Below are 21,309 nucleotides of genomic sequence, written 5' to 3'. Positions count from 1 at the left end.
TCCTCTTGCACACAAAATGAAATGAGCTCATTGAGAGTCCATTTCTCCTTCTGGCAGTTATAACTAACCTTAAATTGGTTAAATTGTACAGGAAGAGAGATGAGAACTAAATGCACGAGCAAATCATCAGATAGGTCGAGCTTTAGTGCCTTAAGTTTTGAAGCAAGATGAGACATTTCCATGATGTACTCGCGAACATTACCCTTGCCTTTATACTTTATTGAAATCAAACTTGCTAAAAGTGTGCTTGTTTCAGCCTTATCGTTTTTAGCAAAACGCTTTTGAATTTCTGAAAGAAATTCACCGGCAACGGTAACATCATCTGTTATTGCACCCCGAAAAACTTCTGGAATTCCACGCTTCATGATCATAAGACTTAGCCTGTTAGAACGATCCCACTTTTCAAAGTACACAGTTTCCTCAGAAGTACTTTGTGCAGTGAGAGCATTCGGTTTTGGCATCCTTAATGCCAAGTCTATGTCCATGCAGCCGAGAACAATCAATATGTTCTCTTTCCAGTCCTTAAAGTTTGCTCCATTTAACATTGGAACATTGTTCATGTTGGCAGAGATTGAAGTAGTCGACATTAAAGCTGAATAGAAAAGAAAATAAAAGGAATAAACAATTATGCTCACATTAAGTTACCAAACAGATAATCTCTAAATAAATTAATTTAATGACAACATCTCAAGATACCTAGCACAACATTAATACCAAGCCTTTGGGTAGTGATATTAACTGTAAGTGGTATTCTTGTTTTAATGATCAAACATTGACAATAAGTTATGTCAAATAACAAATCTATCTTTTGATGGATTTATTATTCACATTAGGTTTTCTTGACAATTGACACATGTTTATCATCACAAAATGTGTGTGTAATTCTGCCAAGTCTTAATCATGTCTTTGGACTGATAAATACCCGCATGAGATACACAGACATGAACTTCAAAACATTCCATATAAAACAATCTAGACAAGAGAGATCACTTTTGTGACATCTTGTTTGAATTGACTTATATTGAGAGTGTTAGAAAATTAAATTTCTGTAGACGTTGTATGAAATTACATTAAATTTAAAGATTTCTAAATTTGTGACCCCGTATATGTTATATAATCTGCAGCAATTCCAATTATATATATACATATATAAATAGAATTGACGGGTCTAAAAAACAAATAGTTTTTTTTTTTTTTTTTATGATGTTCAAAATTAAACCGATCAAATCGCAAGATATATCTATATATATATATATATATAAATACATGATGTTCATCCATTTGAGAGAAAAAAAAAAAAAAACTGCCCACCGAATCATTTTACAATTCCAGAAAACAGATTGCCATTTTCACAGAACAAAACAGGAAAAAACAGAATTTACATCCATAAGAAAATTCAGAATTTGATTCCAGGAAACTAAATAGAATGAATAAAGCATATCAATTCTGATAAGACACATGATATGCATGCTCTGATACCAATTGTCAACATAAATTTCAGAACATAAACCTTACACTTTGGATCATTTACCATGTGTATTATCAAGAAATCAAGACAAAATGACATACCTGAATCCATTGATGAACGGTTAAACGGAAGCGTGATTATCAATGAACTCTTTGTTATTGATTATGTTATTGCCTTCTAATCCTTTCCCCTTTGGTGCCTTATATTTCTCCTTGAGAGGATTTAGAAAGAAAAATGGCAGTGTTCTTATTTTTCCACTTGGGAAGGAATAGGGACCATAACCTTTTAAAGGTTGTAATTGGTTTTCAAAACTGAAAGGTTGTGGAAGTTCAAAAGGAATGAAAACCAACTTTAACGATTATTGGTTTTAATTTCTATTTATTGGTTTTCAAAACTGAAAGGTTGTGGAAGTTCAAAAGGAATGAAAACCAACTTTAATCAATATGTTTTAATTTCTATTTCTGCCCCTCATAGAAATAGAAATTATACAACTAGTATCTACACATTAGGTCCATAACACATATACCCTTAAGCCTATTAACTAAATTGAATCACTTAAATTGTAGGCTTCTTATAAATAATAACACCACATTTAATTATGTGGTCCCATTGAGACATTATCTAACACCTCACACAAAATAAATAAATTACATGGGCCACTATAGTACAGTTTGGCCAATTTCTTTTCTCTTTCTAGAAAGCAAAGAATGGTGGTTATGGTAGTTGCAGATCTTTCACAATGACCCAAGAGTGAACTACCAAACAAGGACACAACAATAATATGTGTCTCCATAACAGACTGTCATGTACATTCATTGGTGAAGACAAAAGCTTCTTCCAATTGGGTTTTTGTGATAATTTTAATTGGGGTTTGAGTGAGAAGCCATGAACATGAACTGGTGGAGAAACAGTGAAGCATTGTTGAGAGTGCTGTATGCACTGTTTCTGGGTCAGGTTGTTTCTTTTTTAATGTCACTCATGGGCTTCGCTGCATCTGTTGTTGCGGGTCTAAAAGGACCGGGCCCATTTTGGGCTGCGGGCCATTTTTACACCCTTAATTTTGAGATATAATATGATTCCTCCGGTAATAGAGGGACTAAAATGAAATTTCAATAGGATTTCATTTTGGTACATCTACTTTTGCACGTTGTCTTTTGAGTCAAAAGTGAAAATTTTTAAGTGAGTTAGCACATCACATATTTTAATGCTTAAAAGTGTAATTTTTGAACATGGGGAGGGTGTGTTGTGATTCCGTGAGAGCATTTTCCAAATTTATTTTAATAATTTGAGTATTTTATATTATAAAATTTATTGAATATATTATTTATAAAAAAAATTAAGTCAATTAGATATTTATAACCCATAACAGGACCACATTTATGTAAAAATAAATAAATATATAGTTAGCATAATTTTGATAATTTTTAAAAAACAATTAGGGTCTGATCATAGGGTTATGCATGTCTGCTTAACCTTATTTTTTTAAATGGATGATACACTTTGACAAACTCTATAATATGAATGGTTTTAATCATTAAAATATAATCGAGACAAACCGCAATTGTGTTGTGATAGTACCCTTCCTTGTTCGTAATTTTTTAAATGAATTTCTATATTTATTTGTTGGCTTTAACGGAGTCTACACAGAGTTAGATTGAGGGAAGGGAATCAAACTGCTGCAATTTTATACATTAACAATCAAATTGACACAATTTAAATATTATGGATCAAAATGACATAAATAATATATTTTAAAGACTAAAAATGTAATTAACTCTTTTTAAAAATATATATATATATATATATATTGCTGAGTCTTCCTTGAATATATCAATTTTTTGTTTTCTTTTCTTGTTTTTTGGTGTGTATGTGTAGATGTAGATGCACCACTTACTCTGTCATTCTTCTCTTACTTGGCTTTGGCTTTGGTGTATGGAAGCATCTTGTTGTACCGGCGCCGTAAACTAATGGTAAAATTGTCTTTCTTCTCATCATTTATTGGTTCATAATAGGTGCATAATATTTTTGTTGGGTATTTTGATGTACAAACCTCAATATAGGTATTTATTCATGTATCTCACTTCTTCTGAAATTTATGGTTACTTATAATTCACTAAAGTAATAATTTTACTAAGTCCTAAATTTGTTTGTTAACTCAAATCTGTTTGGTGGGTTTTGCAGATTCCTTGGTATTGGTATGTACTATTAGGCTTTATTGATGTCCAAGGCAATTATCTTGGTAAGTAATATTGCAATTTAACTTGTGAAATTCTTAGAGAAATTGGACGTACAATTTTGATTTTATTTTTTTCAAAAGGGTCAATGGCAAAAATGTCATTGTGATGGATGAGCTTGGAATCGCTTAAAAATTGATAGTTTGATCTAAAACTATCCAAAAACAAAAACAAAACAAAACAAAATCCACTATTTTGACGTGACATGTTATTTTTGTTTCGAATATCATCTTTTGAGCCTCTAAATTGTGATGTGTGATATTAGGTTTCTATTAACCAATTTGAAATTCAATTCAAATTTACTACTTCTGAGAAATTTTAGATTTTTTGTTGAGTGGTGTTGTTTGAGTCAAACAATTTGATCTAAACTTTCAAACTTTCAAATATAATAATGTGGCAAACGACTATAACATTCACAGCAATCTCATATTAATTTTATATTTGAGTGCATATAAAATTGGACTTATATATGCCATTTTTCTTTATGCGAATATGGAATGTGTTAAATCAATCGAATTATTCTAGTTGATCAGAATTTATCTCTCATATAAAGGTTATGACTTCAAATCTTAAGGAGTGAATTAGTGATCATAAATTTGATTTTCCATTTTAAGATCACCCAAGACTGAAGCCTAACAATTATCTAGTCAGGACAAAGTTTTGAATAGCCTTATGAAATATATATATATATATATATATATAAAATGTATTGGGTTTTTTGTTTAATTTGTACATTGCCTCTCTTGGATAACATATTTGTGGTTGATGAAATGTGCAGTCAATAAAGCATACCAGTACTCATCAATTACAAGTGTGACATTACTGATGTGTTGGACAATTGCATGGGCCATTATTCTTACTCGGTTCTTCCTCGGCACTCGTTATTCATGTAAGAGATCAACCCAAATTGAGTTGGCAGCCATATGGAAGGGTGGCCAACCCACATGGTAAAAGGAAGACAAAAGAGGTTGGCATGAGTTGGCAAGCCATGAGGCTTGAGTTGGCAGCCATGAGGCTTGCCATGCGCCAGCAACAAAGGAGAAAGCATGGAGTTGGCCATGTGAAGTCTTCATATGGTGGGACAAAGCTTTCAACTGGACAACAGCTCAAAGGAGAATATTGGGCTGGCAGCCAACACACCCATGAGGCCTCCTCCACCTTCTGTTTTGGTGTATAAAATGGAATGGTGATGGTGAGTTGAATACACGGCAAACATAGCAAGCAAGAGAGAAACACACTGCTGAGAGAGAGGCACAAAACAGAGAGAGCTAGTGAGAGCTATATTCTGTTTGTGTATCAGAGAGTGTGAGAGAGTGTGTTATATAGAGAGACAGTGAGTTGAGAGTGTGTAATCTCCTCCATTTGTTGATATATAACAACATCGCTCCCGTGGACGTAGGTCGGTTTGCCGAACCACGTTAAAAGTCTTGTGTTTTTGCTTGTGAGTGTCCCCTGGTGTGCCCAAGATCCGCAACAATTCACTTTGGCAGTTCTTCGGTGCAGCTCTTGGTGTGGTCGGCCTTGGCTTAGTCCTCATCTCTGATGCCGGTGTTGGTGGTGGAGGTTACCTTTTCTCTTCTATCAAGTTTACAGATACAGAATCGATCAAAATTAATTTATAAATAATAAATGATGTGCCCATCATAAATTTATAATTCTACTTTATACTCTTCGACCTAAGTTTTATGTAATTAGTTTTGTGATCAATTTTGTATCTATAGACTTATTATTGTTTCCATCCCACTAGAAAAGAAGTAATTGTTTTAAGAAAAGGTCCAAGTAAACAAAAAGTGTCAAATATATAATGCACAAATAAGACACATATATTCATAAATACGAATATTTTTATCTCACATATGTATATTTTGTATTTAAAACTTTTTGTACACCTATCACAAATGTTGTTTTAATAGCATGATTGAGAGGGGATAACGAGACTGGGAAAAAAAAATTGGCCCAATTATCCCCTAGTTTGTTGTTTACATGCCCAATTTCTATTGTGGAATAAATCCATCCAAATTTCATATCCCATAAATGTGTATAATTAACAAAAAAGTTGAAGCCTCGTGATTAAATTGTTACAATTAGAAGATGAGGAAGCAAAGTATAATTCAAATGCAAGTTGGAGGATAAAAGTATAATATAAAAAAAAAAGATTAAAAAAATTAAAAAAAATTATAATTTTGTTTATATTCCCATGATATCGAATTCCTCTAAATTAATATGCCTATTAAACTAGTTCTTAATAGTTATTTAGTGTCATTGGTGGCATCCATGTGGAATGTCACAAATAGATCATCCTCCTTAATTTTTGTGGGATGTGTCCATAGTATTACCTCAAGTGATCCTGAATAAATTTTGTTTGTCACTAGTATTAATTCATTCTTGTTTTGACATGTCAAAATCATCATATTTCAGGTGGTTCGAAACCTATTATGGGTGATGTACTTGTCATTGTAGCCACATTTTTCTTTGCAACGGGCAATGTTGGTGAGGTTGGTGAATTTGTTAAATTCTACTCTCTCGGTGAATTTATTTTAGATGGTTCACCGTTATAATATACTCGCATATTTTGATACTATTATTTAAAATTATTATACCTTTTCGAAATGCAGGAGTTTTGTGTGAAGAATAAAGATCGTGTTGAATATGTTTCAATGATTGGGCTATTTGGATCACTTATCACTATCTGCGAAATGTATCCTTTTCATTTAGAAAATAATCACTATGTTTGTTTCTAAGTTTTTGAATATATTTTTCAGAAAATTTTATTTTCTTATTTTTCATATTTTTTTTTATCTTTACTGAATTTTTTAAATATTTTAATTAATTTTTTTAATTTTTAGACACACATAATATAAATATACTTAAAAACTATAATTTTTGTGAAAAAATATTTTAAAAATTCACTAAATACTAAAAATATAAAAAAATATATATTAAAATTTAGTATATTTCTTGTATTTTTGTGTATTTATTAATTTTTTAAAATATTTTTTCACAAATATTTATTTTTTATATACATCCAAGAAAGATGCATTTAAAAAATAAAAAAATATTTAAAATTTAAAAAATATTCACTAAATATAAAAAATATAAAAAACAAAATATTTTAATTTTTAAAAAATTAAATCCGAAAAATTGAACCAACACACTGATGTTATTAAAACACATGCTCAGGTCGGACCTCTACTTTTCAATGAAAAGATATGGGTTTAATTTCTTGAAACAGTGATTAATTAGGATTTATATCTAATAATTAATTACTCAGTACATGTGAAAAGACAACATGTATTCGCTGTATTAAAGTCAAGGGACCTCTATCTTAAATAATAATAATAATAATAATAATAATAATAATAATTTTTATTATTATTATTAGTGCGTTTGATTTTAATTTTTTGAAAATGAAATTTTTTATTTTTCATATTTTTTTATTGAGATTTTTATTGATAAATCCATTCTAGAGTTGTTATAACCCATTAGGTCCACTAAAAAATATTATAACCTAATTAGTCCCATAAATTTTTCTGGATATTCCATAAGGTCCATTTTTCTAATTTAATATAATTTGTTGGACTATTTTGCCCCTATATATATATATGTACAGTGTTAATACGTAAAAGGTGCCTGTTTCTTCGTTCATGCAGTTTGGCAGTTTCTATTTTACGCTTTTCATCATCAATCCAATTCCGAGAGATACGTTTATGTTTTGCATGCTCGTTGCAAGGTTTGGTTGTGCCAGGGTTTCGTCCTTGCTGTTGGAGTCTGGTTCTGTGGTTTGCGTGTGAAGACGACGAAGAGGAGTGTGTTCGGTTGTTACATTTGCCGGATTATAACTAGTTCAAATCAGTTTTTTCCAACTTTCTGTACGATTGTAGGATTGGATGATCAAGGTTAGTATCAATTTGGTTATGAATACATGTTCAGTTTATGGTTTCGTTCGTATAATGGATCAGATGCTCTGTTTTTGGATTTATATGGATTGAATGCTCTGTTTTTTTAATTATATGCATTTTACGTGGTTATGTGGAGGGGAGTTCATTCGTATTATGTGAAGATTGTGTAGTTCTCATTTGACTTCGATGCATGCGTAATGAGGCTCGGTGTGGATGATTTGATTATCAGTATATATATCAATGTCAATCTGCACATTTTGTGAATGGGGAATATGTGAAGAATGTGGATGTTCTCATTTTAAATTGATGTTTGCTTAATGAGGCTCTGTGAAGATTGTTAATAATTATGTGAAGATTGTTAATGTTCTCATTTTACTTTGATGCTTGCTTAATGTTAACATCTTGTTAATATCAATGTGAAAGTTTACATCCTCATAAACTGATGTGAATGTTCACATCATTATACACTGATGTGAATGTTTACATCATCATACACTGATGTGAATGTTCACATCATTATATTATGTGAAGATTGTTGTTGTTGTCATTGGACTTTGATGTTTGCTTAATGTTGACATCTTGTTAATAGTAATGTGAATGTTGTCATCTTCATATTGTGAATTATGGATTTAGCAGTTGAAATGTACACGTAGTCATCTATTTTTTGCGCAATGTGAATTTTCATATCGATTTTCATTACTGTTCATTGTTGTGTTTTTGTGTTTTTACAGGAGATGGATACCTTTATGCTATTGGTGTGTACATATGGTTGTAGTACAACTGTAATAAATGTTGCCTGCGCAATGTGTTATTCTCGTTTGGTGGAGTGTTTGTGTGAGAAATGGGATGAGTTGTCTGCTGGTTCTATTTCATTGTTCTGTAAACTACCTGGGATTAATAAGTGTCATTTGGACAATGAGGAAGAATTTCAGAACATGGTACTGCTTGCTAAATCAATGGGGGTACAACATGTAGAAGTTGTGGTTGAGTTGAAGGGTGATATTGGTCAGTCAAGTAGTTTGGGATTGCTGCGTGTGGGGGTTGAGGATGAAATTGATGCACTACGGAGATTTTGCCACCATAAGGAGAAGGTGTTGTTGTCAGCCCCTTGGGCAAATGGTATTACGCATGTAGGACAACGGTTTGTTGGAGGTGCACAAGAATTTCGTGACGTTTTATGTAAGTATGCGATCCAATGTGGGTTTAAGTTCACATACGTGAAGAACGAGACAACAAGAGTTACGGCTGTGTGTGCGATGCGGGAGGAGAGGGGGTGCTTGTGGGCTATACATTGTAGAGCACAACGAGCAAATGATTTTTTCTACATCAAGAGGTTTAGTGATGTGCATACTTGTGGTACGGATGTTCGAATATCGAAGAATCCGCGAGTTAGTTCGGATTTGGTGTCGAGTACCATATCTGAAATTGTGAGGGACAAGCCGTTGACTCGGCCGTGTGAAGTGGTGACTATTTTGAAGAGGGATTATGGGCTAGATGTGAGTTACCATGTCGTATGGTTGGGTGTGGAGAAAGCAAAGGCTGGTATCCATGGAGATCACTCGTTATCGTTTGACCAGTTGCGGTGGTATTCGGATGCTGTGATGCGGTACAATCCGGGGAGTTATGTCAATATTGACTATGATGCGAGTAGTCAACAGTTTTGTCGCTTCTTTGTGTCATTCGCTGCGTGTATTTCTGGGTTCAATGCTTGTCGGCCTTTATTATTCCTGGATGGAACATTCCTCAAAGGAAAGTACAAAGGTCAGCTACTTGCGGCAACGGCGAAAGACGGGAACAATGGTTAGAAGTTTTTTTTACCTGTCTATTCATGTCAATATTCGCTCTGAGCAGCGTAGTCTGGACGAAAGAGTGATTGCTAAATTATAAGTAATGTGAACATTCACATCAGTGACATTAGTATGTACTGATGTGAATGTTCACATCTTTGTCTGCTACTGACAGAAATGTTAACATCAGACTGATGTGAATGTTCACATCAGACTTATTACACTCTTATGTGAATGTTGACATCAGTGTATACTAATGTTAGTTGATCTATTAATGAACAGTACTGTGAATGTTAACATTTTCAGTGACTCAACAAGCAACAATGAATTATTAATGGTCGTTAATGTGAATGTTCACATCGTTGATGTTTACGAACCTGAATCCGAAAATAGAAATAGTAAAGAGGGCAATGTACATATGAACATTCACATGACCTGTTTCGTTTATACTATTTTTCTATTCACTTTGGAATATTGTGAACAGTTGTGTATTGGTGTTGTGTTGTAGGTCTGTTTCCTGTTGCATTTGCAATTGTTGATTCGGAGACCACGGCTAATTGGTCGTGGTTCTTGCATGAACTTGGGAAGGTTGTTGATAGGAAGCGTTATATTACTTTTATTTCGGATCGTAATCTTGGTCTGTTAGAAGCTATGCCAAAGGTGTTCCCATCGGCTCATCACGGTTATTGCTTACAACACTTGAAGAGCAATTTAAGAGACCGGATGAAAGGAATTGATAATGGATTCAGGGATCACCTAGTAAGGAGTTTGGGTGACTGTGCCTACGAGCCAACTGTGGTAGGGTTCCATGAAAAGCTTGCAAAATTAAAAGAGGAGGGTAAACAACGAGCTCATAATTTTTTCAAGGACTTAGCACCTGAGCACTGGGCAAATTCATACTTCAGGTAATAACAGTTTCCTAAGGTGTTCAATTTTTGAAGTTTAGAATGGTAGTGATGTGAATTTTCAGTTTATAATGGTGACAATCTTCGAATTGTGTTTCATTTTCAATGTAAATGATGTGAATGTTCACATCTGCTAATGATGACTGATGTCATGTTCACATCTGCTAATTTGTCAAATAGTCATGCAATGTATTACAGATTTGAATGTTGACACGTGTCATATTTTATTATTGTTGTTAACATTCACATCTGTCTATCATTTAAGTTGACAACGTAATAACCATGTAATGTGAACATTCACATTATTAAAACCTGGTAGCAGATGTGAACATTCACATTATTATACCCTGATGTGAATGTTCACATCAGTGTATACTAATGGCAGTACTGTGAACGTTCACATCTGTCAACATTAATGGTCAGGCCTGTTAAATTCCGTATTGTACAATGTTTGTGATATACTGTGCAGGGGCATGCGTTATGGGGAGATGACATCCAATGCGGCGGAGTCATTTAATAACTGGATTAAAGAAGCACGTAATCTTCCTATCACTCAAATGGTGGACAAAATTCGTACTCAGTTGATGCGGCAAATGTCTGCACGGCGTGACCAAGCAAACAAATGGAATGAGATTATTTGTCCGACATTCGAAACAAGGCTTATGGATTCGTTCAATGACAGCAAGTCTTGGCAAGTTAGCAAAGCCAACGAGGATGTGTTTGAAGTTCATTCGATACCATCGGTTACAGTTGATGTTGCGAGGCGTACATGTTCATGCTTCAAATGGCAAATCAACGGATTCCCGTGTGACCATGCTGTTATTGCCATTCAAAAGAGCCGCTACAATCTCAATGATTGTGTAGAACATTACTTTCATGTAGAGACATATCGTGCAGCCTATTCGGGAGCCATATTCCCTATACCATCGGTGGAGAAGCCGCCTTTTGATCCCACGGACTTTACTATATACCCGCCTACCGTGAAAAGACCACCCGGAAGGCCGAAGAAGAATAGGATCCCATCAAGGGGTGAGAAACTGAAGCAAATAAGGTGCGGGAGATGTGATAAGTTGGGGAGCCATAATCGAAAATCATGCACGGAGCCGATATAAGATGTACCTTTTTTCATTTCAACATTGTATTTTACATTGGATTCTTATATTCATTTTTGAAATAAGATTGTGTTGTGTTGGGAAACATTGGGTTGCAATAAGATTATGTTGTGTTGGCAAACATAATAATGCATTAGTGTTTGATTTGTGTTTTATTTTTACTTTTTTAAGGTACCAATCTGACATTTATGTTGGGTGTGTTTTGGATGAATGCATGCTGTTAACATTCACATTATGTGAATGTTCACATTGTTCAACTTTGAAACATTTCTGTGGTGGGAATGTTCACATTGTTGTTACTATTAAAAGCAATGTTTACATCAATGTAACCATTCGCATCATCAACTCATAAGATGTGAATATTCATGACATAATTGTTGCCATTCGCATAATCAGAAGTTATGATGTGAATATTCACATCATCAAATTGTTAGATGTGAATATTGACTTGTGTTAAGAAATATCATAATCACACCTGTCATATTGTGTTACATGAACACTTTAAGCAATATTCACATCCATGTAGTATGGTTTAAAATAGAAGAAAGTGTACGATCATTCTGTGATGTGAACATTGACATCATGTCATGTGTATCCAAACAGAAAAAAAGAAAATACAATCTCAATGTACACGACCAACGCAAAATAGGCCTGAAAATGCATATACATATATTGACTGAAAAGTATCTGTACAAGCAGTGATATAGACTTCATTTACAATTAAGCTAGTGAAACTAAATTGTCTTAACTGTGGACACCCCCCACCTATAGGTTTTCACATTGCACTGTCTTTCTGTGGTTCAGAAAAAGGTGTACTAATGAGTCTCTTATTTGACACCATTCAAAGCGATCTAGGCTGGCAACAATGTCTTCACGATATACATGCGCCCTCATGATGTAACAAACTGCAGGCCCACAATCCACCCTGAAAATGCAAACTTCTTGTTAGATTTTGAAATTAAGGTGGGTAAAGGTTGTGGAACATGTGTAGAAATCGATTTTAGGCTTACGGTTTTGATGCTTGCTGGGGACAGATGTCCACTGATATGATTGTTTTCGAAGTATTTTGGCTTGATAAATTGGTCCATAATGGTGATGACGGTCCAATGTTGTGCACCAAAGCTGTGATGTAGTCCCTTTGCCAACAATGAAATTTCATATTAGGAACCAACCAACATAGGGCATACGTCCAAGTTCAAATATTACACATCACGACAAGTATTGTTTTTGACAGCCACTTACCAGTATTTGTGCTTTGTCAATATGTGGGTCATGTATGCCTTCTCTTGGGCGCAGTGAGTTATAATGCCTCCATACATTCTCTTTCACGTCGTACACAACAATTGTCCAGTGAAAGTTGTCGTGTAATGGGAAGATTAAGAATCTCTGGCCTTGATACTCCTTGATGTGTACATCAATTAGTTTATTCCTCTTGTGGGGGGGGGGTACTGTTCAATGATTTTCTGCACACAAAGGGCATACAATGATGTACTAAGTATTTATATCGATGTTTGGTGTTAATGATTTGAATGTTCATCTGCTAATAGTGGGTGATGCTACTGATGTGAATGTTCACATCTGTTAGTGTGAGTAATGCTACTGATGTGAATGTTCACATCTGTTAATGTCAGTGATATTACTGGTGTGAATGTTCCAATTTGGTAATAGTGGGTGATGTTACTGATGTGAATGTTCACATCTGTTAGTGTGAGTAATGCTACTGATGTGAATGTTCACATCTGTTAGTGTGAGTAATGCTACTGATGTGAATGTTCATATCTGTTAATGTCAGTGCTATTACTGATGTGAATGTTCCCATTTGCTAATGGTGGGTGATGTTACTGATGTGAATGTTCACATCTGTTAATGTGAGTAAATACTGCTGATGTGAATGTTCACATCTGTTAATGTGAGTAATACTGGTGATGTGAATGTTCACATCTGTTACTATGAGTTATATTACTGATGTGAATGTTCACATGTGTGTATCATTTAAGTTAATCAACATAATAAGCATATAATATTCAATGCGAATGATGTGAATGTTCACATCTGTCAATGTGAATCTTCTCAAAGGTCATTTTATGTTTTTGTTAACATTCACATCTGCCTATTACTTAAATTAACAATGTAAGCATGTAATGCTGAGAATAACATCCACATGTATGGAGACATAATCAAAATTAAAGTCTAGTGGTTACCAAACATGTGCTTGTAAAGATGAATGATGAATCTTCCAAACTTGGGTTGACTAGCCCTTGTAGTTCAAGTAGAATTTCACCATAAGCATCTATCACCTGCAGAACCGGAGGGGTGGCAGTACATTATTTACAGTGTCTTCACTCTATGTGTATGTGTGTGTGTGTGTGTGTGTGTTTTGTACACATTTACAGTTGCCATACGTTGTTGGTTATTGATTCTTCCTTGATGAGGTGTATGATGTCATCAAAATACACATGTTTAGTCTTTGAGTCCCCTCGCCACACTAGCAACCTGTGCATTGTGATTACAGAAAATTTTAATGTCAACATTGCACATTTATGAAATGGTCTAATTTATTAAGTATGTATGTGAACTGAACATGATGGAAAAAAAAGCAGTTGGGGATATGTAAGATCACTTACTCATCACCGCCGTTCTTGTGCAAATTTTGGACTTTTTGCTTGTTGAGTTTGTTCATGTTAGCCCAGACCTTGAGTTTGTTGTTCAAGGATAACTTCTTGGACTTTGTTGGCTGCTTTTTTGGTGGTTGCTTGTCTAAATCTTGTGCAATTTGGACTGCATGTGATTTCTGTTGGGCTCCCTCTTTCCCTTTCTTCTGACCAGGCAGGTTGGGGTATTCAAACTCGTCCAACCTGTGTTCTGTCCTTACCTTCTGCTTTATGCGCTTTACCCTTGATGGGGGGCTGATAACGTGTTCCAATGCTGCAGTGGGATTGTTGTTAAGGCTGTCATGAGCCTTTTGTGCTTCAACTTGAGTGATGATGTGTACGGACTGATCGTCAAAAAGGTCTTCAAGTATTGTTTTTTCGCATTCCAAGTTGATGACCAACTTTGTCAGCCGCTGAATTTCTGTATCTTTCCACTCCATGCAAGTCTTCATGTGCATGTCCACGTTGGATGAGCCCGATTGGTCAAATAGTTTGGCTTCAAGGGCAGCAATCACCCTTGCCCTCAACTTCCACGATTCTTCCAACTGTTTGTATTTCGCTTCCCATTGCCGTACAAGAGCCCAAGCTTTTTGGTTTTCTTTCATGAGTACTTCCACAATGTCGGGCTCAGTTGGTTGTGCTATGATGATTCCCTTCTCAGCATTGGGGGTGCTACAGCTGGGGTTGATATAATGTCCAACATCATTCAGGTCCACTGCATCAACAGAAAATGCATCCCTGTCATCACTGCGTTGACTGTCTTTGCTTTGATCCTCATTGCTTTCATCTTTTTTTGCTACTGCACTTGACTCCACATTCAATTTTGTGTGACGATAAATCTTCGCTTCAGTTGGTGATGCCATTAGCTCGCCGCCATATACCTGCATTTCCAGACAGTATGTTAGTTAGATAGTTCCTCGTCGCACTATTTGAATAAGCACAATATATTTGGTTGTACTTCTACCTCATTTAAACCTAACTTAGCCAGAGTTATGGACTTCATGTTGCTATGTAAGGCTGTGAGGTCCCATTTTACGCATCGTGGAATGGCATTGGGGTTGTGGGGTTGTAAGATTGTTGTATGCTCACACAGCCAATACTGAAACAAATAACAAATATCAGTAATTTGAATGTTCATATGAAATTAACATTGATGTGAATGTTTACACCACTGGTGCAGTAATGTGAATGTTCACAGTGCACCACTAGGCCAGTAATGTGAATGTTTATATCACTTAAAACTGATGTGAATGTTCACATCCGATAATGTGAATGTTCACATATGCTAATGTGGAGTAATGTTACTGATGTGAATGTTCACATATGTTGAGTGATACTACTGATGTGAGTGTTCACAACTGTTAATGTGAGTGATATTACTGACCTGAATGTTCACAACTGTTAGTGTCAGTGCTATTACTGATGTGAATGTTCACATTTGCTAATGGTGGGTGATGATACTGATGTGAATGTTCACATCTGTTCAAGTCAGTGTTATTACTATGTGAATGCTCACATTTTGCTAATGGTGAGTGATGTTACTGATGTGAATATTCACATCTGGTAATGTGAGTGGTACAACTGGTGTGAATGTTCACATCTGTTAATGTGAATGTTTACACCAGCATCTACTAATGTGTGTTTTGTACATTACTGAAACAGTTATGCGAATGTTTTCATCAATGTTGTCAACTTCCACACCAAAGCTGAGAAATGTGAACATTCACATGAGAGTGTTCAGAGCCCGTATATGTTCATATTAAACATAGAATAAGTTGTATGAGATTTGATTTACCATTAACAACATCACACATCCGGTGACTCGTCCTGGTTTTCCACAGTTTTGGCCCAATGAACCCATCAAGGTTGCCCGGATGCTCTCAGCCCAATCATACTCGATCATCTTGTGTAATGGGTCCATGTATGAGTAGAAAACCCATCCAATTGTTTCTCCGGATGTAGAAAAGAATAGCTTGACGCATGCATACATGCAAACTAATCTTGCGACCTCCTCATCGTCATGTTTTTTTGTGCCCTTCAATGCTTCCCTCAGAATTTTTCGTATTTTGGCAGCACTTAACCGGCTAACATCCTTGCACATTCGGTGTATGATGCCGGATGTTGGTTTTGCACCATAAGAGAGGTCCATCGACTTGGTGCCGCAGTCCACCCCAAAAATCAGTGATACGTCGCTTCTAAAAATCTGGATGTTCTTATCCCCAATGTAAAACCTTCCACTAGATTGCTTGAATGTTTGTACTATACGTACAATCACATCATCATATTTCATGCAGTGGTTGAGGTCGATTCCGTTACTGATCAACCTATCAAATAATGGCCAGAATGGTGTTTTTCTAAGGCACTTCAATTGGCCACTTGTAAATTTGGTATCCTTTAACAGTTTGACCAGTCCAGTTAGATTTGACCGGTAGTTCACTTTTTTCATGTTCACTTCTTCCGGAACAGCTGTTTGATCAGGCTTGGTTTTGAAACGGGATTCCCCTTGCTTTCGCTTGCCATGAACTTTATGGGGAAGACCTGTGTGTTCAAATGAGCACATGTAATTGGTTGAAACACAGAGGATGGAACTCGAAGCAGCAAACAACATTCAACAACCAGCATTGACAGTAATTGGAACATTGACATCATTATACAGTGATGTGAATGTTCACATCAGTGTTTATTACTGTAAGTTTACCCAGTAATCAATACTAATGTGAATGTTCACATCATCCATGTTTAAAAAATAAATTCGGAAAACGACAACAGTTACTGGGCAATGTGAATGCTTACATGGGTGATCACATTATGTTATAATTTGCTAAAAATCAAAGGGGGGAACCAACAGTGCAAAACTACACCCAATAACACAAACAACTTGGGCATTGATGTCACAATGTGAATGTTTACATCATGCTCCATCACAGTGTTGAGTGAAGTTTGGGGGTTCTGACATTAATGTGAACATTCACATGATGTGAACATTCACATCAGTGTGTGCTACTCTAAAATTACCCAGCAATCAATACTAATGTGAATGTTCACATCAGCCATGTTTGAAAAATAAATTCGGAAAACGACAACAGTTACTGGGCAATGTGAATGCTTACATGGGTGATCACATTATGTTATAATTTGCTAAAAATCAAAGGGGGGAACCAACAGTGCAAAACTACACCCAATAACACAAACAACTTGGGCATTGATGTCACAATGTGAATGTTTACATCATCCTCCATCACAGTGTTGAGTGAAGTTTGGGGGTTCTGACATTAATGTGAACATTCACATGATGTGAACATTCACATCAGTGTGTACTACTCTAAATTTACCCAGCAATCAATAGTAATTTGAATGTTCACATCATCCATGTTTGAGAAATAAATTTCGAACACGACAACATTTACTGGCCAATGTGAATGCTTATATGGGTGATCACATTATGTTATAATTTTCTAACAATCAAAGGGGGGAACCAACAGCGCCAAACTACACCCAATAACACAAACAGCTTGGGCATTGATGTCACAATGTCAATGTTTAAATCACACTCCATCACAGTGTTGAGTGAAGTTTGGGGGTTATGACATTAATGTGAACATTCACATGATGTGAACATTCACATCAGTGTGTACTACTCTAAAATTACCCAGCAATCAATAGTAATGTGAATGTTCACATCATCCATGTTTGAGAAATAAATTTCGAACACGACAACATTTACTGGCCAATGTGAATGCTTACATGGGTGATCACATTATGTTATAATTTTCTAAAAATCAAAGTGGGAACTAACAGGGCCAAACTACACCCAATAACACAAACAACTTGGGCATTGATGTCACAATGTCAATGTTTTCATCATCCTCCATCACAGTGTTTTCACATGATGTGAACATTCACATCAGTGTGTACTACTCTAAAATTACCCAGCAATCAATAGTAATGTGAATGTTCACATCAGCCATGTTTGAGAAATAAATTTCGAACACGACAACATTTACTGGCCAATGTGAATGCTTACATGGGTGATCACATTATGTTATAATTTTCTAAAAATCAAAGGGGGGAACCAACAGGGCCAAACTACACCCAATAACACAAACAACTTGGGCATTGATGTCACAATGTCAATGTTTTCATCATCCTCCATCACAGTGTTGAGTGAAGTTTGGGGGTTCTGACATTAATGTGAACATTCACATGATGTGAACATTCACATCAGTGTGTACTACTCTAAATTTACCCAGCAATCAATAGTAATGTGAATGTTCACATCATCCATGTGTCCAAAAACAAATCCCGAAAACTACAACAGTTAGAGGCCAATGTGAATGTTTACATATATTTTTACAAAATTAATTCCGAAAACATCTATGTTTACAAATTCAAATCCGAAAACCAGAGGGTGTATGTATACATCAATGATGACATTATGATTGAGAAGCAGAAGGTGGAATGGTATTCCTTACTTTTGTTCGTCATGGTTGGTGGGTATGGATCACACTCAGTGGATAAAATAAACTCAATGGGGCGACAACAATCTTCGAACGACGAAGCACCCTCCTTCCGATGTGAAGCTTCGCAGTGGTGAGACGAAGAGGAATCTAGGGTTACTGGAGGCAATATCAGTATCGTTTCGTCGATTGAGTTTTTGTTTTGGAAATTTTGTGGACTGAATATTTCGAATAGGAATGGGTTTTTGCAGAATCGGTTTCACGCGGGAGAGGCGGAGAGGGTTATTTCGTCCTTTAGCAATTAATGGACCTAATGGAATATTCAGAAACAGTTTGGGTTTTATGGAACAAAACAGTTATAAATAGGACTTATCAAAAAATGGCCCTTTTTTATTTTTAGTAAATATTTTTAAAATTTTAAGTATTTTTTGTATATTTTTTTAGATGCACCTTACTTAGATATATTTAAAAAATAAAATATTTATAAAAAATATTTTAAAAAATTAATAAATAAGAATACGAAAAATGTATTGAATTAATATTTTTTTTTATATTTTTGATATTTAGTAAAAAAAATTTAAAAAAAATTACAAACATTATACTTTTAAAGTATATTTATTTTAGGTGTATCTAAAAATTAAAAAAAAAAATTGCTTAGAATATTTAAAAAAATCAATAAAAACAAAAAAAAATCACAAAAAATAAAAAATAAAAAATTTTAATTTTCTGAAAAATGAATCCTGAAAATCCAAACCAAACCAACTAAATAATAATAGTAAAAAAGTAGGAGTAGAGGATTTGCACTGGCTTTTGGAAAAAAAACCTCTGCTCAATGTTTATTTTAGCTTCAAAGACATCAAATTTGGAACATAAATATATGTAGTTTATGTTGCTTTTTAACTTGAAGAATAATGTTGCTTCCATTATTTCATTCCATAACTATCTTAGAGCTATAGTGGAGAGGACAGCTCTGGAATCAATAAAATGGTCTGCAGAAATCGTAAGTAATGAATTTTTATAAATTGAATTCAATGAACAGTTAAGATTATCAAAACAAAACTCGTGGTGGGTTCACTAGTCCAAACATGATGATCAAGCATAAATTTGAATTTGAGAGAAACTAAATCCTGTATTGAATAATCATGCATATTATCATAACTTTTTTTTTTTAAAACAGATATTAGCCTTTGCTGGCTATGCCCTGGCAAGCTTTATGAGCAGTAGTCTCGTTCCTTTTGTTCTAAAGGTCAATTTCTCTCTCAATTAATTGACAATTACTGTTACATTGCTTTCTTGGGCTACAAACCCATCTCACAAACACTAGTTCAAATTTTTAAAACAAGTTTTTGTTCTTTTTGGATTATGATTTGAAAACAGATGAATGGAGCCACAATGCTCAACCTCTCAATTCTCACAACCAGCATGTGGGCCGTTGTCATTCGCATCTTTTTCTATCACCAACAGGTTCTCTTTCTATTATTGACTAAAACTTGTTCGCTCCGAGTCTGATTCAATACTATATATACATAATTGTACAGCTGTTTAAGCTTGGATAACAAATCTAATCTGATATAATCTCCATGTCCAGGTTGATTGGTTGTACTATCTATCATTTGCAATCGTGGTTGTTGGAATCGTTGTGTATTCGAAAACGTACGATCCAAGCCCTTTGTCTTGCAATCTATATATATGCCTGCATATGATAGTTCTTGTGTACTCAAAATAGGACATGAAAGACATCTACCATCTGAAAATCTTGATCGAAAACTTGCAAAACTCATCTTGGTTTGGTTTTAAAATACCATTTTCTAGTTTTTTTATAGTGATTTATTTTTCATGACGAAAATATTTCTCTCCTTTAGAGGTCAAGAGTCCAAGTTTTTGAAAATGCCAACATTTGGGCTAAATTCAGGCTGCAGCTTATGAGTTGTGATTCAATTTTGACTCTTTTTGACCCATAAAAATGTTTTAGAATTCCAAAACTGTCCTTGTGCAGAAACCAACTGTTACTTACCTTGCTTTTGGTTGTGTTTGGCTTTGTTTTAACAGTGAGAAGGATCATGTTCGTGTACCAGCTCTTGAGGATGGAAATCTAAATGGGCAATACCAAGTTCTTAGTGAAGAAGAAATTGCACAATCTACAAATAATACCATAGCCTAGTCAAAATGCCACCAAAAAAAAAAGATGGTTGTATTGCTGGAAATTTTTAGCATCAATTCTATTAGTTATATTTAAGTTATAAATGAGACATTTAAGTTATATTTATCTATTAAAACCTGAATTATGTCTTAGGGATCAAATTCAATTCTATAAAAATCTCTCTCTCTCTGTCTGGTCAATTTGAATTCTCAATATATTAAAAAAAATAATAATGAGTGTACGTGGATGATGAAAAGAAAAAGAGTTATATTAGGAATTCTAAATAAATTATTAAATTTTTCACCAAATCTCTCACATAAGTGTGGGACCCACACAAATCACATGTGTGTGGGTCTCACACTCACGTGAAAAAGTTTGGTAAAAAATTTAATAATTTATTTGGGGTCTATAGCATATTCCAAAAAAAAAAAAAAAAATGATTAAATACATCTCATAATATATAACACTTTTATATTGAGTTAATTATCTAAAAATCTTGTTTATAAATATTATGGTAGTTTAGGTTCTATCTAAAATTTTTTGAACCAATAAGTCCCATTTAGTAAAACTGAGAATATTATCAATTTTTTTCAATTTTTAAAATTAAGAACATTATCAATTTTACATAATAATGTTCCAGATAATTATTTCATTAA

General features: G+C 34.5%; 3 protein-coding genes across 5 annotated transcripts; 1 reads left to right on the top strand and 2 right to left on the bottom strand.

The window, feature by feature from the left end:
• The first annotated feature begins 2,893 nt into the window (after positions 1–2,893).
• LOC114317253 (uncharacterized) lies at positions 2,894–20,837 on the top strand. Of its 3 annotated transcripts, XR_014363770.1 has the most exons (7): positions 2,894–3,438; positions 3,650–3,707; positions 4,481–5,265; positions 6,121–6,197; positions 19,691–19,759; positions 19,891–19,977; positions 20,563–20,837. XR_014363770.1 is itself a non-coding variant. In XM_082919532.1 (4 exons), the coding sequence occupies exons 1-4, from the start codon at positions 19,400–19,402 to the stop codon at positions 20,563–20,565; spliced, it is 273 nt and encodes a 90-aa protein (XP_082775658.1). In that variant the 5' UTR covers positions 19,186–19,399; the 3' UTR covers positions 20,566–20,837. The 3 variants fall into 3 exon arrangements, 1 of the variants encoding a protein (XP_082775658.1); XR_014363771.1 differs by lacking the exons at positions 19,691–19,759; positions 19,891–19,977; positions 20,563–20,837 and adding an exon at positions 6,318–6,400 and having other exon boundaries at positions 2,898–3,438; XM_082919532.1 differs by lacking the exons at positions 2,894–3,438; positions 3,650–3,707; positions 4,481–5,265; positions 6,121–6,197 and adding an exon at positions 19,186–19,513.
• On the bottom strand, positions 12,444–14,507 carry LOC145822465 (uncharacterized). The gene is made up of 5 exons (XM_082919531.1): positions 14,030–14,507; positions 13,808–13,898; positions 13,607–13,702; positions 12,648–12,868; positions 12,444–12,541 (listed from the first exon to the last, which is right to left on the bottom strand). The coding sequence occupies exons 1-4, from the start codon at positions 14,494–14,496 to the stop codon at positions 12,824–12,826; spliced, it is 699 nt and encodes a 232-aa protein (XP_082775657.1). The 5' UTR covers positions 14,497–14,507; the 3' UTR covers positions 12,444–12,541; positions 12,648–12,823.
• On the bottom strand, positions 14,540–17,928 carry LOC145821433 (uncharacterized). The gene is made up of 5 exons (XM_082917950.1): positions 17,853–17,928; positions 15,852–16,594; positions 15,021–15,155; positions 14,585–14,937; positions 14,540–14,552 (listed from the first exon to the last, which is right to left on the bottom strand). Exons 1-5 carry the CDS (start codon positions 17,926–17,928, stop codon positions 14,540–14,542), a joined length of 1,320 nt encoding a protein of 439 aa, XP_082774076.1.
• Positions 20,838–21,309: the final 472 nt, after the last annotated feature.

This window comes from Camellia sinensis, chromosome 3 (assembly GCF_055761805.1).
Source record: "Camellia sinensis isolate YWXY chromosome 3, ASM5576180v1, whole genome shotgun sequence".
In the NCBI taxonomy this organism is placed as follows: domain Eukaryota; kingdom Viridiplantae; phylum Streptophyta; class Magnoliopsida; order Ericales; family Theaceae; genus Camellia; species Camellia sinensis.
The sequence above is the reverse complement of the archived record's forward strand: the minus strand, read 5'-3'. Positions and strand labels throughout refer to the sequence as shown.

Bases quoted from the DNA above. Each gene is read 5' to 3' on its own strand.
- LOC145822465 (XM_082919531.1), bottom strand. From the start codon at position 14,496: ATGGAGTGGAAAGATACAGAAATTCAGCGGCTGACAAAGTTGGTCATC. The intron at 13,703-13,807 runs GTATGGCAACTG...CCGGTTCTGCAG, and splicing joins AAGAATCAATAACCAACAAC to GTGATAGATGCTTATGGTGA. The intron at 12,869-13,606 runs GTAACCACTAGA...CTTTGTGTGCAG, and splicing joins TCTTTACAAGCACATGTTTG to AAAATCATTGAACAGTACCC.
- LOC114317253 (XM_082919532.1), top strand. From the start codon at position 19,400: ATGTTGCTTTTTAACTTGAAGAATAATGTTGCTTCCATTATTTCATTC. The intron at 19,514-19,690 runs GTAAGTAATGAA...TTTTTAAAACAG, and splicing joins TAAAATGGTCTGCAGAAATC to ATATTAGCCTTTGCTGGCTA. The intron at 19,760-19,890 runs GTCAATTTCTCT...ATTTGAAAACAG, and splicing joins TCGTTCCTTTTGTTCTAAAG to ATGAATGGAGCCACAATGCT.
- LOC145821433 (XM_082917950.1), bottom strand. From the start codon at position 17,928: ATGGAGGATGATGAAAACATTGACATTGTGACATCAATGCCCAAGTTG. The intron at 16,595-17,852 runs GTTAGTTCCCAC...TTGAACACACAG, and splicing joins ATTGGGTGTAGTTTGGCCCT to GTCTTCCCCATAAAGTTCAT. The intron at 15,156-15,851 runs GTAAATCAAATC...TATTTGTTTCAG, and splicing joins GATGTGTGATGTTGTTAATG to TATTGGCTGTGTGAGCATAC.